General features: G+C 43.0%; 1 protein-coding gene across 3 annotated transcripts in view; it reads right to left on the bottom strand.

Annotated features, from left to right (window-relative positions):
• The window catches only part of LOC119953698 (dual specificity mitogen-activated protein kinase kinase 2), a 98,267-nt gene extending 81,754 nt beyond the window's left edge, over nucleotides 1-16,513 (bottom strand). The window contains exons 1-3 of one of the 3 annotated variants that reach the window (XM_038778244.1): nucleotides 16,157-16,278; nucleotides 11,004-11,392; nucleotides 1,835-2,045 (exon numbers count right to left, since the gene is read on the bottom strand). In XM_038778244.1, coding sequence (XP_038634172.1) covers nucleotides 1,835-1,846 — 12 coding nt within the window. In that variant the 5' untranslated portion in view covers nucleotides 1,847-2,045; nucleotides 11,004-11,392; nucleotides 16,157-16,278. Of the gene's footprint in view, nucleotides 1-1,834; nucleotides 2,046-6,797; nucleotides 6,817-11,003; nucleotides 11,393-16,156 lie in introns of those variants that run through there. The other 2 variants (XM_038778243.1, XM_038778245.1) reach the window with 2 other exon arrangements.
• Nucleotides 16,514-16,998: the final 485 nt, after the last annotated feature.

Here is a 16,998-nt window from a genome sequence, read left to right as displayed (position 1 = left end):
TTATGATGGAAGGAAGGTCATTGATGAAACAGCTGAAGATGGTTGGGCAATTCCCGCAGTGATGTCATGGGGCCGAGATCAAACTGAGCATCGGTGAACAGGTCATCACTGAGTAGCTGTTGACTGATATCATGGTCGCCAATACCCACCAACTCTTTAATGATCAAGAGTAGACTGATAGGGCAGCAATTGGTCAGATTGGATTTGGCCTGTTTTTTGTGGACCCAGGTAATTTTCCACATTGTCAGATCATTGCCAATATTGGATTCAGAGAAAGGAGAACAAAGATATCATGGAGATTGGCAAAGGATTCAGAGGTGCCATGCGGAAAAACTACTTATGCAACAAGTAGATTTGGAATGTACTACCCGATGGGATGGTGAACAGAGATTCAATAGTAGCATTTGAAAAGGAATTAGATCATAAGACACTGGAGCAGAATTAGGCCACTCAGTCCATCGAATCTGCTCCGCCATTCAATCAAGGTTGTTATTTTTCTCATCCCCATTTAATAAATACTTCAAGAAGATAAATTGAAGGCAATCTCATTCCCCATTTGAAAATTAAATGAAAATCGCTTATTGTCACAAGGAGGCTTCAAATGAAGTTACTGTGAAAAACCCCTAGTCGCCACATTCCGGCGCCTGTTCGGGGAGGCTGGTACGGAAATTGAACCCACGCTGCTGGCCTGCCTTGGTCTGATTTAAATAGCTGGCTTTTAAAGCAGACCCAGGCAGGCCAGCAGCGTGGGTTCAATTTCCGTACCAGCCTCCCCGAACAGGTGCCGGAATGTGGCGACTAGGGGCGTTTCACAGTAACTTCATTTGAAGCCTACTTGTGACAATAAGCGATTTTCGTTTCATTTTCAAATGGAGAAAGAGGTGGGGAATGAGACTGACTGGATTGCTTTTCAAAAGAACTAGTGTACACTTAATGGACTGACTGGCCTCATTCTGTGCTGAGCTATTCTGTGATTCCACAACAAGATTAACACATCATCTGAAAACAACAAGTGCAGTTAGTTTCACTCTCTCAGAGCAGCGTTTTAATGCAAGAAAAACTATGGCACTTTTTACTGTCCTTTATCATTGAATGAAAATGACAAAAGAAATACACGAAGAAAGCAAGAGACTTGCATTTAGAAAGCGTTCTTCATGGCCACCTGACAATCCTAAACGCTTTATAGTCAATTAAGTACTTTTAAAATGTGGGAAATGCAGCAGCTAATTTTCAAAAGCTAAACTCCCATACAGCTATGTGATTGACCAGACAATCTATTTTTGGTGATGTTGATTGAGGGGTTAAAGATTCCTTGCTCTTTTTCAAGTAGTGTCACGGGATCACATATTCAATGAGGGGCTACATGGGCCTCAGTTTACTGTCCCACCTGAAAGACACCACTGCTGACACCACCACCAGTGCAGCACTCCCTCAATACTGCACCAGAGCACAGCCTAGATCTTTGTGCTCAAGTTTGAGTGGGGCTTGAACACAATTCCAGACTTGAGCAAGAGTGTTAAAGGAGAAGTCACAGTTGACACATATTAATGATGCTGTACACAATCCTTAAAACATCCAGTAATTCTGAGTTCTGATATTCGTATTTAGCGTCCAATATAATTGGATTATATAACCTTACTTGGACTTTCCAAGAAAAGCTCACTGGGAATAGCTGCACAAATCTCTATCACAAAAATGTATTACATTTTTACAATTTGAAACTCAAACTTTGTCAAAAGATTCGCGACGCGACAGTTGCTAAATACTGGGACATCGTCACAACTAATGCAGGGATGGATCACCGATCACCAAATGCTGCCCAACACAAACTTACCTTTCTTGCCATAATAAGCCCCGATGGCTTGTGACGTACTTTGGTGACGACACCACCATTGCCAGCGCCCAGTTCACATATCTTATCAAAGTCGTCATCTTTCAGTTCACCAACTTTGGCCTTCTGTGTAAGGAAAGCTTCAAGTCTCTTTTTCTGCTGCTCGTCCAGCTCAAGCTCCTCCAACTTCTTCTGCAGGGCTTCTAGATTCGCTCTTGAACAAAAAAATATATATTTATTTTTCGAAGACCTTGAGCTGAAACAAAGATCCTTTGAAATAATAGTTGGCTGGAGTTTCACATCCCAAACTTTCGGTTTTTAATTTTTTCTTTACTCCTGATCCTACTCACACACTCCTGAATTGAGTCTGGAGTAGTAGATACAGTATCCCTGAAGCATCATGCCCCAACTTCATGACTTGGCCCGACCAGTGATTGTTTGATGCCTCTTTTATCCATTAAAGAGGGAAAAGTTTCACACTGCCCTTTAATTCAGCAATACTTTCAAGACAGTAACCAAGAGCTGGAACAGGTCCTTCCAGTTCCCTGCTCACCTCACCATGAACGCTGAGACAAAGATATTTTGTAGCAGTAGTCCACTATCAATTTATTTCAACATCTGACGATTCCAAATGTTGAATTTCACATTTATTGAATATCTAGTTTATGAAACCAATCTTCAAATTTTAAATGTTAACAATTTAGCATACCCAAAATATATACAAATAAAACATATAATTTAATAAACAATTAAATAAGCAATTAAATAGGGGCTGATTTAGCTCACTGGGCTAAATCGCTGGCTTTTAAAGGCCAGCAGCACGGTTCGATTCCCGTACCAGCCTCCCCGGACAGGCGCTGGAATGTGGCAACTAGGGGCTTTTCACAGTAACTTCATTGAAGCCTACTTGTGGCAATAGGCAATTTTCATTTCATTTCAAATAAGCAATGGGCAGCACGATAGCACAAGTGGATAGCACTGTGGCTTCTCAGCGCCAGGGTCCCAGGTTCGATTCCCCAGTGGGTCACTGTCTGTGAGGAGTCTGCACGTTCTCCCAGTGTCTGCATGGGTTTCCTCTGGGTGCTCCGGTTTCCTCCCACAGTCCAAAGATGTGCAGATTAGGTGGATTGGCCGTGTTAAATTGCCCTTAAAGAGTCCAAAAAGGATAGGAAGGGCTATTGGGTTAAGGGGATAGGGTGGAAGCGAGGGCTTAAATGGGTCGGTGCAGGCTCAATGGGCCAAATGGCCTCCTTCTGCACTGTATGTTCTATTTTCTAATTGAATACGTAAAAAGTGCCATGGAAAGTAAGATTAAGCTGGATTGTTCTTTTGTGGCTGGTAAGATATGATGGGCCAAATTATCTCCTTCTTTATGGTAAATTTCTAGGATTCAAATCTACTTTTCATTCTTGCAGCATAACACGCCCTGCCCTAAAGATTTATCCTTTTTAGAGACTATGTTAAAACTGCACAACATGGTACAGTCTTATCGCACCACTGCACGCAAGTGACAAGACACAGGAAATAACTCTCGCTCTAAACAGTCATGTTCAGCACAAAGGGTGTGTCTGGAAAATTGCATGCCAAAAGAAAATAGCTTTAGGTCACTATCTTTCATTTAAGATTCAAAAGGTGCAATAAACTTTTAGAAATTATACTCTTTCATTTCAACAAATACAGTTCGATAATTTCTATTGCAAGGATTTGTTTGAACACTCAGCTCCCAAATACATCTGGCATATCGCAACCACAGTTTTGCAAGGCAACTCCAAAAGTACACAGGGAAGTTGGAAGAACATTAACTCTGTGTCTCATTGAATAAGCAGCGAAGTCGGTCACTTATTTGGGTTGCAGACCCGTTTTGGCTGGTCAATAGTTTGCGTAGTCATTTAAAACTTGTATTTGGCATTGGCTTCTCAAATGATTTGCTGTAATATTTAAGTGGTTTTTGAAGCTTGTGTTCATTTAATAGTACAGATGTGTTTCACTTTTTAACAACACTAAGGGTAATAAGTAGTTGTTACACAGCAAGTAATTACTAATAAGCTGAAGGAGTGTACATTGGTCAAACATCTTTTTAAGCAAAAGCCACAATATTTCTTGCCTACATGCAACGAATACGTGGTTGTATTAGGCAATGGTAATCAACCTTCTAGTAGGACAAAATGCAGCTTATTACTAGTCAAATGAACACATGACATTAATTGATTTTGAAATGTAATATTTGAAGTCAGATTACAAAAAAGAAAGTGTGGAAATGTATGCATTGCTGTAACCCCATTATGTTTGTTTATTGTACACAAAGACATTTGGGTCAAAGTAGATTAGAATTAAGTCCTTTCACCTTTTTTGTATCTTCTTTAAATGCAGGCCACACTGGTGGGATGATATTTTCCTCACTCTGCTTGCTGTAGTGTGTACATTTATGCAGACTTAACCCAGATCAAATCAAACAGGAACACAATACCAGTAATCTACTGTTTCATAGGCCAAAAGGAAGCTATTGGGGCATGGGAGAAATTTACTGGCTGACTTCAATTTTTTCCACCAAAAACGTCAATTGTTGCCCTCGGCAACCACACCACCTACTCCAAACATTCCAAGTGGCTACCTCTCCTGGCGGTGTGGAGCATTTTCTGGGATGCAGTTTCACATATGATGTTCACCTTCTTGCACTTCACCCAAGTGTCCTTGGTCTTGTATAAACCTAACCTAGATAGCAGGCAATAAAGGGCTATTCAACTGTGGTGTGCATCACAGGAATTCAACATCCTTTATTAGTTATCTTAGCACAGACCAGTGAATGAATCTAGAACTGTCTAGTCTCCATGGCTTAGGGATACCCTCGGATTTTTTTGGAAAATGTTTTTATTGAGGTTTTATCAATTTATACAAAATGCAACAAACGAAAGTATGTCGATCAGATACAATTTACAAGAGCTCTCCATTAGAAACGGCCCTCCCTAATCCCCCCCCCCCACTTAATTTAAGTACTTTATCGGAACACATGTTTTACAAAAGGTGATTGGCATCTACTTACATATGTGCAGCTCCCCTCCTCGCCGTTTTAGGTGTTTAGGTATTTCTTTGGGATCTTGCTTTTGGCCCTCTATTGCCTGTTCCAACTGTTCCCAACACCCTACCCTCCCCTCTGTACCTGTTCCCTATTATCTTGTTGGCTATGTGCTCCCCATCCCCCTCCCCTCGCTCTATTGGCTGTTGGCTTCAAACAGGACATGGAACAAGTTAGTGAATGGCCTCCATGTTTTGTGAAAGCCATCCTCCTCCAACCCTCAGATGACGAATTTGATTTTATCCAGGTGGAGAAATTCTGACAAGTCTTGCCAGTCAGTCTGCAGCTTTGGGAGATGCTGCTGATCGCCAGCAGAGCAGGATTGTGCAGCAGGCAATTAGGGAAGCAAAGGCAAGGGCGTCAGCCCCTTCCGCATAAATAGTGCTGGCTGGTCCAATACCACTAAGACTGCCACTTTTGGGCTTGGCTCCACCCTCACAACCTTGAACATTGCTTCAAAGAAGGCTGTCCAGTACCCACCAAGTTTGGCTTATGCCCAGAAGATGTGGTTGTGGTTGGCCGGTCCTCCCTGGCACCGTTCACACTTGTCCTCCACTTCCGTAAAGAACCTGCTCATACGGGTTCTTATTTTTAAAATATTTTTTATTTTCATCTTTTTTCACACTTTCTCCCAAATTTAGGGCAACTTAGCATGGCCAATCCACATCTTTGGACCGTGGGAGGAAACCGGAGCAGCCGGAGGAAACCCACGCACACACGGGGAGAACGTGCAGAATTTGCACAGTGACCCAAGCCGGGAATCGAACCTGGGACCCTGGAGCTGTGAAGCAATTGTGCTAATCACTATGCTACAATGCTGTCCATTTGATATTGTTCCTGTACAGTGCCAACTTCGCCCTGTTGAGCAGACAATGTGGCCCATGATATCTTTGTTGTCAAGCCATGGACAACTAAAACTAGATCCTGTTCAATCATCAAGAAGGACCTGCCTTTAAAGTAGTACTCTTTTTCAGAGTGACGCAGAGCTGCTGCACAAGTAGACTACAATGCAGGATGTAAGAAAGCGAAGGGGTAATTTCAAAGGAGTGGGATTCATCCTTCAGGGTGCCCAATCACATGTAAATTAATCAAACTTTATTTGTTGGCTAAAATTCATGATTAAGCATGTCCAAATTGGGGCCTTTGGGCTGTCTCACTGAGAAACAAGTCTGGTGACTTTAACAAAATCAAAGGCATCCTCAAGTCTTAAGAGAGCATTCTACTGAATGATTGTCTGGATAATAAACATTTCCAATTATCTTCTACATGGCAAATAGAAAAGATGGTAGAAGGTGCAGTGCAGATAAAGAAGGCTTAATGAAAAGTCTATTAGGAGTAAGTGGACTTCAGGCTGCATTGTCAACCCAAAGCTAGGACAATTAGCTTAGACAGTAGTTATACAAAGGTTAAAAAATTCCTCCAATCTGCCGGGGGGGGGGGGTTTGGAAGGGAGGGAGGGAGAGAGAGAGAGAGAGAGAGAGAGAGAGAGAGAGAGAGAGAGAGAGAGAGAGAGAGAGAGAGAGAGAGAGAGAGAGAGAGTAGATGAGGAAAGTAATCATCTGGGGGGATAAAAGCCAAGTACTGCCAGTTTGAAAGGTGATTTCAAGAAATGCTGAGTGGATATCGAAAGATGTGCAGGTTAGGTGGATTGGCCATGCTAAATTTACCATTAGTGTCTAAAGGTTAGGTGGGGTTACAGGGATAGAGCAGGGAGTAGCTTAGGTAGTGGGTCAGTGCAGACCCAATGGACCGAATGGCCTCGTTCAGCACTGTAGAGATTCTATGACATCAAGGGATATCGCCTGTTGATCCACATTGGTAACTGAGTTTGGAGGTTCATGTACAGAATTCAGTGAAACCTAGTGGAGAAGTACAAAAACTTTTGGCATTTACCTTCTTCAAACCAACTTCGTCACACAACAGACAGCTGTAATGGAAATGTTCTCTCTCCAAAAAGTAGTTGAGGCGTGAAATTAAAGATAGATACATTTTTGTCAGACAAGGGTTTTGAGGACTACAGAACCAAGGTGGACAGAACAAGATCAGAAAAGGCTCGTGGCACCCATGTTTCCTGGTGGTTATAGGGCTGGAGGAAGAGGGAAGATCATGGAGGGATTCAAACACAAGGGCAAAAACTTTAAATTCGAGGCATGAGTGGACACACACGGGGTAGGGGGATTGGGGAAGGTCAACTGAGTTGACTAACAGATATGCCTGCTAATAGAGAAGAATGTAAGCAAACTTTTATGACAGCATTAATAGTCTGATACTTGAACGAGGCAAGTCTTCTGGATACCCGAGTGTTGTTGATTTAAAAAGAAGCATGCAACTGCTGAATCGAAGCAAGAGGGGGGCGAAACACAACAACTGACCTCAGTCAGTACAGAATAAAGAGTAGCAAGAGCCAATGAATCAGAGCCAAGTGGGTAATTTATCTATGCATTAAAAGCAGTGGTGGAATACTCTCTACTTGTCCAGGATGAGTGCTATTCCAGCTGCAGAGGCTCAACGCCACCTAGTACAAAACACCATCCACCACTTTGAATTTTCACTCCCTCCACCACCGACGCACAGTGGCAGCAATGTGCATCCATCTACAAGCAACAACTTGCCAAGTCTCTTTTGACAGCACCATTTAAACCAATGACCTATATCGCCTCGAACAGCATCGGCAGATGCAGGGAACACCCCCGGGACATCTCCTCCATGCCACACACCATCCTCATTGGAACTATATTGTCGTTTCTTCATTATCACTGGGTTAAAATTTTGGAACAGCACTGTTAGTGTACCCAATATCAAGATGCAGCAGTTCAAGTGGCTCACCACTCCTGTCTCAAGGGCAATTAGGGATGGATAACAAATGCTGGCTTTGCCACAAAATAATTTTTTAAAGTATCCTTTAGGTAAACAAACAGATCTAATAAGAAAAGGATGAAACTGAATGAAGTAGTTAGAAAGGTCATTTTGTGAATGGCAGGGCAATGGGGTAAATTGCAGATAAACACTAAAAGTTCATCTACCTATCATTTAAAATTAATCAAGCAATTAGTTAAAAAGCCAAGTTTTAAAAATTAATTAACTGCAATTAATTAAATAAAGTTGAATAGGGAGCATGTTATCCAGTAAGTCAGGGAACCTCAGCTCAATTGTTGGCTTAAAGGCGAAGGTTTATGGGGCATCGGATGGGGAGAGTATTGCCTGGACATGTAATTCAGGAGGCAGTTACACCCCCTCAGGTTAAGTAGTGCAAAGGTCTGGTTAACGGTCAGGGGCAGGAAGGCATGATTGCAAACCAGTGTTACAGGAAAGGGCAGAGAAAATTGTCAAATCAAGGATTAAAAAGTAAAAATTATGAGTGTTATACCTGAACGCAAGGAACAAGATAGACAAATTAATGGCAGGGGACAGAGAAAAATGGTTTGATTGAGTCGCCATTGTAAAGACATGGTTGAATGGCCAAGGATGGGAACTAAATATTTCACGACATTTTGAAAAGACAGATAAAATCGGGGGGGGGGGGGGGGGGGGGGGGGGGGGGGGGTGGGGGGGGGGGGGGGGGTGGCGGCGGGAGCAATAGGAACATAGGAATCAGGAGGTGGTCATTTGTGGTCTCAACCCCGCCTTCCTATCTGCTCCCCATAACTGCAGACTCCCATGTTTATCAAAAATCATACATTTTTAAAAATATTAATTTAGAGTACCCAATTCTTTTTTCCAATTAAGGGTAAATTTAGCAAGACCAATCCACCTTCTATGCACATCTTTGGGGTGTGGGGGTGAGACCCACGCAGACATGGGGAGAATATGCAAACTCCTTACGGACAGTGAACAGGGCCGATATCGAACCCAGGTCCTCAGCCCAGTGAAGCAGTGCTAACCACTGCGCCACGGTGCCGTCCTATCTAAAATCAATGTAACTCAGCCTTGAAGAGATTAAATCCATCCCACAAATGACTGATAATTACGCTTTCAAATGACAAAATGTTTAATCTTTTGCTGTTCATTTGCCAAAATAGTTCTTCATCTGTCAACCATCGTCTTTCTTCCACCTTGATGTAAGTGTCCTCAGTAAAATGTTGCTCTTCGAACCGGTTCGCCATCTTTACTCCATCTGGCCCCAAGGGAAGAAATTGTGTCTGACACATTAATGGCTCAGCCATTCATCAACACATCTGGCTAGACTATAATGGAGCACTATTCTGTGTCAGTCTCCTTTGCCAAAGTCACATATTATTTGCTTTCTTTCACAGGATGTGGCTGTCGCTGGCCACGACAACGTTTACTGCCGATCCCTAATTGCCTTCAAGAAGCTGGTGGCAAGCGGCCTTCTTTAACCGCCCCAATCCACGTAGTGCAAATACACCCAGTGCTGATCGGGAGGGAGTTCTAGGATTTTGACTCACTAAGAGTGAAGGAACGGAGATATATTTCCATGATGTGGAGATGCCGGCTTTGGACTGAGGTGGGTACAGTAAGAAGTCTTGCAACACCAGGTTAAAGTCCAACAGGTTTGTTTTGAATCACTCTTGGAGTGCAGCTCCTTCCCTCAGGTGAATGAAGAGGTCGGTTCCAGAAACATATATATAGACAAAGTCAATGATGCAAGATGATACTTTGACTCACATCTCCTGTTCCCCTGTTTCTAGGTGCTAGAAGATGCTGTTGAAGAAACCTTGGTGGGTTGCAGCAGTGAATCATGCATATGGTACTCACTGCACGTCAGTGGTAAAGGAAGTGAATGTTTGAGGTGGTGGATGGGGAACCGATCAAGTGGACTGCTTTAATCTGATTGATGTTGAACTTCTTGTGTTGTTAGAGCAGCACTCATCCAAGCCGAGGGGACAGAATTCCATCACACCACCGCCTGCAACACGGGAAGGCCTCCACAAAAATAGCCACCAACGGGCAAGACTCCAACTGAATACCCAGAATCCCTGATATGGTGCTGAAATAGGAGACCGAGAATCTCACAGGTTTCCGAAGAAGTCTTACAGCACCAGATTTTTTTAAATAAACATTTTGGTATTATAACAACACAATAAACAATGTACATGAAACTATAAACATAGTGCAATAGCCGTCTTCCTCCCTTACAGGTCCCACCTGTATCAACCTCCTACTCTAAGCTAAACTAACCCCTCCCTTCTGCATGTCGATTCATTTTCCGCGAAGAAGTCGACAAACGGTTGCCACCTCCGGGTGACCCCTAACAGCGAACCTCTCGAGACGAACTTGATTTTCTTCAAACAGAGAAAACTAGCCATGCCCGATAGCCAGGTCTCTGACTTTGGGGGCTTGGAGTCCTTCCGAGCTAATAGTATCCGTCTCCGGGCTACCAGGGAAGCAAAGGCCAGTACGTCTGCCTCTTTCTCCTCCTAGATTCCCGGGTCTTCCAACACCCCAAAGATCACCACCTCCCTTGTTTTTAACACCGTGGACATGACATCTACAAACCGCTGCCAAAATCTCCTAAGCTTCGGACTGAAAAGCTGCTTAGTAGGAGTGAACTTTAACAACAGCTCAATAAATCTGATAACAAATACAACAAATAATGTGGGCATTATATTTGCAGCATTATGATGACAGCATGTTAATGGGGAAAATTTTAGTGAACTTCACATTTATATTGTGTTAAACATATTATGCAAGCTATGGTGATTTGACCAAATGTCTTAACAACAGTCAGACATGGTTTCTGGACTTTCTCACTTAACATCTGTCACTGGCAGTGGACTCGTACACAGATCTGAACTGATACACAGTTAATCACAGTAGTTTTGATGCTTGGTAGAACAAATCTAACCCTACAAAGAAAAATTTACAAGATATACTGATTCAAAACTCAGAACAGCTGCCAACTCATGGCTAAATTTAGTTTTGCATTAATGGCAATTTTTGAATGGTATGTTTCACACAAATGTAGTTTCAGTTACAATTTTGAAATAATGCCCTAGTATCCATGACAAACTGTAGCTCCCTCGAGGTTCAGCAGGTTAATGCAACACTCAATGTGTTGCTGAGCAATCTAGCACAAAATTATGGTCTGTGCTGACTAAGCTAATCAACCAGGGCAACAGTAAAAACAATTGAACTCACCATCCTGTAGGTAAAAGAGGAAAAGGAACAAGATAAATCAGCCAGAGTCCTCACTTGTAAATTCTATTTAGCAACCCTGTTGCAAAGTGCACATGATGTCAGGTGACTATAAACTGGACTCAGTTGTGATGTCTCTCTACAGTTCAAAATCAACCAATGCACATGAACAATAGCCATTTTGGGTGGGATACTGTTGGGCAGCAGAAAGTCATAGAACTGTAGATCAGTCAAACTCTTCGGAGGACGACAGATAAAGTGAAAGAAAAAGAGCACGATGCTTCAATACCAAGACTATCCTTTTCTGTTGCTGTACTGAAGTGCCGTTGGCATGCATGGAAATTCGGAAGGAGCTGTTTAAGGTTCACTGAGAATCTGTAGTGGATTACCACCTTTAAAAAAATTCAAATACAATAATCATAAATAATCTGTTCACCTATCGTAACATTACATTTAACATCAACATAGAATCTAAAATTTCAATGACCAGCTTTCCCAACCATGCCCATCTCTTCAACATTTTGACTCTTACAGCAACAAAGCCCAACGACGTCTCTACTTCCTAAGGAAGCTAAAGAAATTTGGCATTTCTGCATCGACTCTCACAAACTTCTACAGATGTGCCATAGAGAGCATCCTATCTGGTTGCATTACTTGGTATGACAGCTGCTCGGCCCAAGATCACAAGAAACTGCAGAGTGTGGTGAACTCAGCCCAACACATCACACATGCTTGCCATCCTCCCATTGATTATGTCGACACCTCCCGCTGCCTCAGGAAGGCAGACAGCATTGTCAGAGACCACTCACACCCAGGCTTTCCCTTTTCCAGACCCTTCCATCAGGCAGAAGATACCGAACTCTGAAGATCCGCACATCCAGACATAGGAACAGCTTCTTCCCCACAGTGACTGGACTCCTCAACGACTCTCCCTTGGGCTGATCTGCTCCCTGTAAGAACACTATTCACGACGTCCTATGCTGCTCGTTTGGCCCTTGTTTCACACTGTAACCAACCCCATTTTGTTGATGTACCATTGTCAATGTACTCTATTGATTATTCTTTTGTCTACTATGAATGTACTGTGACAATAAATATCAATCAATAAAAATCAATCTGTCGTATTACAATTCAGTTATGAAATGAAATGAAAATCGCTTATTGTCACGAGGAGGCTTCAATGAAGTTACTGTGAAAAGCCCCTAGTCGCCACATTCCGGCGCCTGTCCGGGAGGCTGGTACGGGACCAGTAACATCTTGTTTAAAATGGTTAGTTAAGCACTTGGAGGACAAGGTTCCACATTTTAAACAACCAAATAAACTTTACCATACAAAGCCAGAAAAGTTAAACAATCTATAATATTTATTTTACATACTAATATTTAGAATTAACATGAGATAAGTATGTTCCAACAGGCAAACTGTTGTCAAACACACCATTCTGCACATTAAAATGGCAGATGCGACCAAGGCAGATCCAACGGATTTCTCAGCAACCCACCTAGATGTCAGTGACCACGGAATCACAATCTCTTGTCAAAATTCTGTCTCCCTCTCACTTTTGAAGACCTAGTCTTTTGAATTCCCTCAAAAGTCATTCCAATTTGGATTACCTCAATGGAAACCCATCTTCAAATGGTTTAATCTCTGCACCTGAGACTGCGTTCTATGGGATTCAGAAAGCTGCACTCCCACCTTTAATTTACCAGCCCATTTTCAACTCTTCTGCAGATAAGCTTGCACTGCCCCTGCGTTTCTCTGAACTCCAGTCTCCCGACTGTCCTGAGCTATAATAGCTCCCAGAGCCCCTTCGGAGCACCAGTTTCCTTGCACGGAACCAATGATCATCCATTACCATGGCAGCCTCTTAAGACTTCTCTGAACCCAAACTACCTCGAACCTGATGACAGCTCCCAGCTCTCTCGGGGTTGCCAACTACAAGAGGTCCAAAATGTAACCAACACCTTTCCCAGCAAACACACAGATAAATTTAAAGCAGAGAATCTTAAGCTCCACCCATCTCCATGGTGACACAGCCTTTCAGAGTTCAATAAATGCTTTTAACCTCATTAACTTTCAACTCCCAAAACATCTCCACGGTTGGCATTTCTTTGCAGGCAGTGTAGATGTCATGTCACCAGTTGTCCAGCTAAGTAAGCCCACCTACTGTTTAATGCATTTTATCTTTCTTTCTGTTAACCCTCAAGTCAATCCAACCTTTTAAGTGTAATAGACTCCAAGCTGCTGTGGTTCAATTTTCTACGGTTAAACTTTAATCTTTCGAGAACTAAAATCTGCCTCTAAAATAATAACATAAACCACAAATTAGATATTCATCACAGTTGGATGTGCCTAGACTTGCAACTGTCACTTCCTTGTTCTGACATAGTTATTTCAACAGCATAGCATGACAAAACTAGTTTTGAAATACACCACTAGCTTTTTTCCATTCAAGGCTAAACATTCCACTGGCCTGGAGAAGTGGAAAGGCAGGAAGGCACAGGCCTCCTATAAGTACATGTCAGAAATCCTATAGTTAAACTGAAGGACTAAATTGTGGAATTAAACATCTATGCACTGGCCAAAATGACTCCTGTATGCGAAATCTGGCTGGCACACCAAGACTTCAAGATTTGCCTTTATTCACTATTCAAACGTTATATTTGGTTGTCCATTTAACACCAGTGTCACACAATCTGGAAATATCAGCACTTTCCTCACGGGGTTTCAAACGTATCAAAATGAACTTTGTGCTGCTGCTAACATTAAGGCTGGAAAATTTGACTGTCTCCTTGAAACTTCAACACATTGAAACCTTAGTGTACTGAATAAGTAGCCAACAGGTGGCTCAGTTTTAGCAATCCGACCGCACAGTTGGCAGATTGCAGATTCAAATCATTTCAGATACTGCAGAACAAATCCAGACTGACAGGACCGAGGGAGTGTTGCACTGTTGGGGGTGCTGTTCTTCAAGTGATATATTAAAACAAGGTTCGCCCTCTTGAGGTTGATGTTGAAGATCCCATAGCACTAATTCACAAAAAAGCAGAGGTGTTCTCTCTGGTGTTTCAGCCAATATCACTCAAACGGGTTACCTGGCCATTATTACACTGCTATTTGTGCAAAGCAATACATCTTTCAGTGACTACATTTCAAAAGTACATACTTGGCTGGGATGCCATGAAAGATGCTATCTAAATGGAAGTATTTATTTTAGAATGTCTCTTGAATTATACCATTATTACACTGAAGTGCAACTAAAACCACTCTATGTTGATGCAAAAGTTAAAGTATAATTACAAATCAGAGACTGCAATTTCGAAATCACTACCAAGAGTGATGAGAATCAGATCACCAGTAGCAAACTAATGGGCGGGATGTAATACAAGTACATGACAGTATCAATTATGTTTTAAAAAGAACAAAAATGCAAGATGGAGATGAAGAGATTACTAATCTACGGAAGATACTGGATGAAAACAGCTAAAATGTGAATTAGAATGCACTCAAAGCACATGTAACAAGCTTTTGGATGAAACTATTCAAGTCCGATGCCATAGCTCATAAGTTAAAACTTGTGCCGAGTTCATACAATTTTTATTTCAGAAATTGTGCGTGCGCGACTAACTGCCACCAATAAAACAATAAGAAGCAAACGACATACCAAAATTTGATGGACATTAATGGACAATATTCTGGTTAGAAAAAAGTGATGTTTGCCATCCCCATGCATGAAGTTTAATCATTTGCTCATGCAAAGTGACAGCAGCAAGCAAAGAGATACAAAGCAGAGTAAACCTGCTGGAGAAGCGTGACAATGTTGCAAAAACCAGCAAACATTTCTTCAAAGTTCTGAACAAAAACATGTTTAGAAATGTCTGGAATAGGATAATGAGAATTGGCAGAAAAAATACAAGAGCATAATTGCATCTACATATGCAGCAAAAACAATGATAAACAAAAACTATTTTGCAGTTAAAAAAAAAATCCAAAAAAGCAAACAGACTTATTCAACGGTTTTCTGCACAAACACATTTCTCAGGCACTCAATTTAAAAGCAAAATCGAGCAATAGCCGAAAGTGACTGCTAACCAGTTCAGAAGCAAAAAGAGGACTAAAGTTACTGCATTAAAATATCAACCTGGTGGCCTGCTAGGGTAAAATTCAAACCCCAACTTTTTGACAAGTGCAATTACTGAACCAAACCAAAATCAAGTTATAATGTTTAATATATATGGAAATAAATATGTAATGGTGGTAGAAAATGTTCCCACTCCTCCTGAAGGCACAACTTGTAATGGTTCAACTACTACCAGGTCCCTTTGGCTACAATTCTTCATGCCAAACCATATACAGTAGTGACCATCGATAGATAGGCTGTTCATTCACAGGGCATCACAACTGAGCCGGTTCTCGTCCAGCATCGACACATGTAAGCAGGAGTTAATGTAATTAATGTAAGCGTTGACAAGCAGCAACTCAGACTTTGGTTTTGCCTTCCTCGCTTAGAGGCATGAAAACCCAACCCAACTGCTAGATATCTCGCCAGATCAGCTTATTGAACACAGATCAAGGGTCACATATAGGATTTTGCTGAGTGTTACAGCTCAAGGTGTAGAAGCAAAGAGGAAATGACTGTGGCTCATCGAGCCTGCTGTCACTTTCGTTAGTTAAGATAAACCTATCTTTATAATCCCAAATCTGTTTTATCCGTACTTCTAACATGCTGATTTCCAGCTAGTATAATTTTCCATTAAATAACTTTGCACTGAACTGCTGTTCCAGTATTTAAGGAGTGAAAACACAGAGCAGGCATTTTCATTTGAAAATTAAACTAAAATCTATTAATATTACATCCGTCATTATCCCCAAGCACCCGCTAATCAAATTTCTCTCACCATAACTGGAGGTTTCTACCTTTTCATGCAAGTTTAGCTCAGGTAATGTTCACTGAGACGGATTAATCGTGCGAGATCTCTTGGGGAGGGATTGTTTTCTGGAATTTAATGCATGGGGGGGGGGGGGGGGGGGTGATAAAGGGCCAAATAAAATTCAGTGGAAAAGCAAAACGCATTAGTCTGGAGAGGATGCAAGGCCCGAGGGAATCCCTCAGCAAGTAGCTGGATGTCGCCATGCCCGGCCCGGCCTTTACTTACTCGGCGTTGTCCTCTCGGGTGGGAGACGCTCCTTCGCCCACGGTGGTTGTGATGGTGAGAGCAGGCAGCACCGCTTTCCGTTTAGAGAACATTGTTACCCCCACACGCCAGCCGAGCGGCTCCTCTCCTCTGTAAATCGCTGCCTCTTTAAAATTCAATCCTCTTCTTCTTTCCCCCCCACCCTCCCCGCCTGGCCAAGTTTTTTTTTCCCCTTATTCACATTTGAATTTGACTGGCGGCGGGCGGCCCCTCCGAGACACCGAGGGAAGGTCACGGCGACTGCAACTGCTTCCGGGGCTGTTGAGGAACAGGGCGAGAACGAGCGGCCAGGCCGCGAGTTGCTAAGGGAGACGGGCGGGGCCGGCGCCGAGACGAGAACGAGGGCGGGGCCTGGTTGTCATGGGCGACGAGGGGCGGGGTCGGTTTGCCGTGGCAGGCGAGGGGGCGGGGCCTGATTTGGGCGAGAGAGCAGGGCGGAACCAGGTTACTGAGGGATACGAGGGCGGGGCCTGGTTGTCATGGGCGACGAGGGGTGGGGTCGGCATGCCGTGGCAGGCGAGGGGGCGCGGCCTGATTTGGGCGAGAGAGCAGGGCGGAACCTGGTTACTGAGGGATACGAGGCGGGGCCTGGGCAAGATCTCGTTACTGAGGGTGAAAAGGGGCGGGGTCAGATTGCGATGGAAGATGATGGATGGGCCTGGTTGCTGAGGGAGCGGAGGTGCGGGGGTCTGGTTGCTCAGGGAGACGAGGGGCGGGGTCTGTGCAGCGCCCACTGACAATATCTCGCGCGCGAGTGTTCAGATGATAGCGGCCGATGCAGGAAGAGTTTCTGTCACCTGGAG

The sequence above is a fragment of the Scyliorhinus canicula genome, chromosome 18, assembly GCF_902713615.1.
Source record: "Scyliorhinus canicula chromosome 18, sScyCan1.1, whole genome shotgun sequence".
Lineage (NCBI taxonomy): Eukaryota > Metazoa > Chordata > Chondrichthyes > Carcharhiniformes > Scyliorhinidae > Scyliorhinus > Scyliorhinus canicula.
This window is presented reverse-complemented; position numbering and strand designations above follow the sequence as displayed.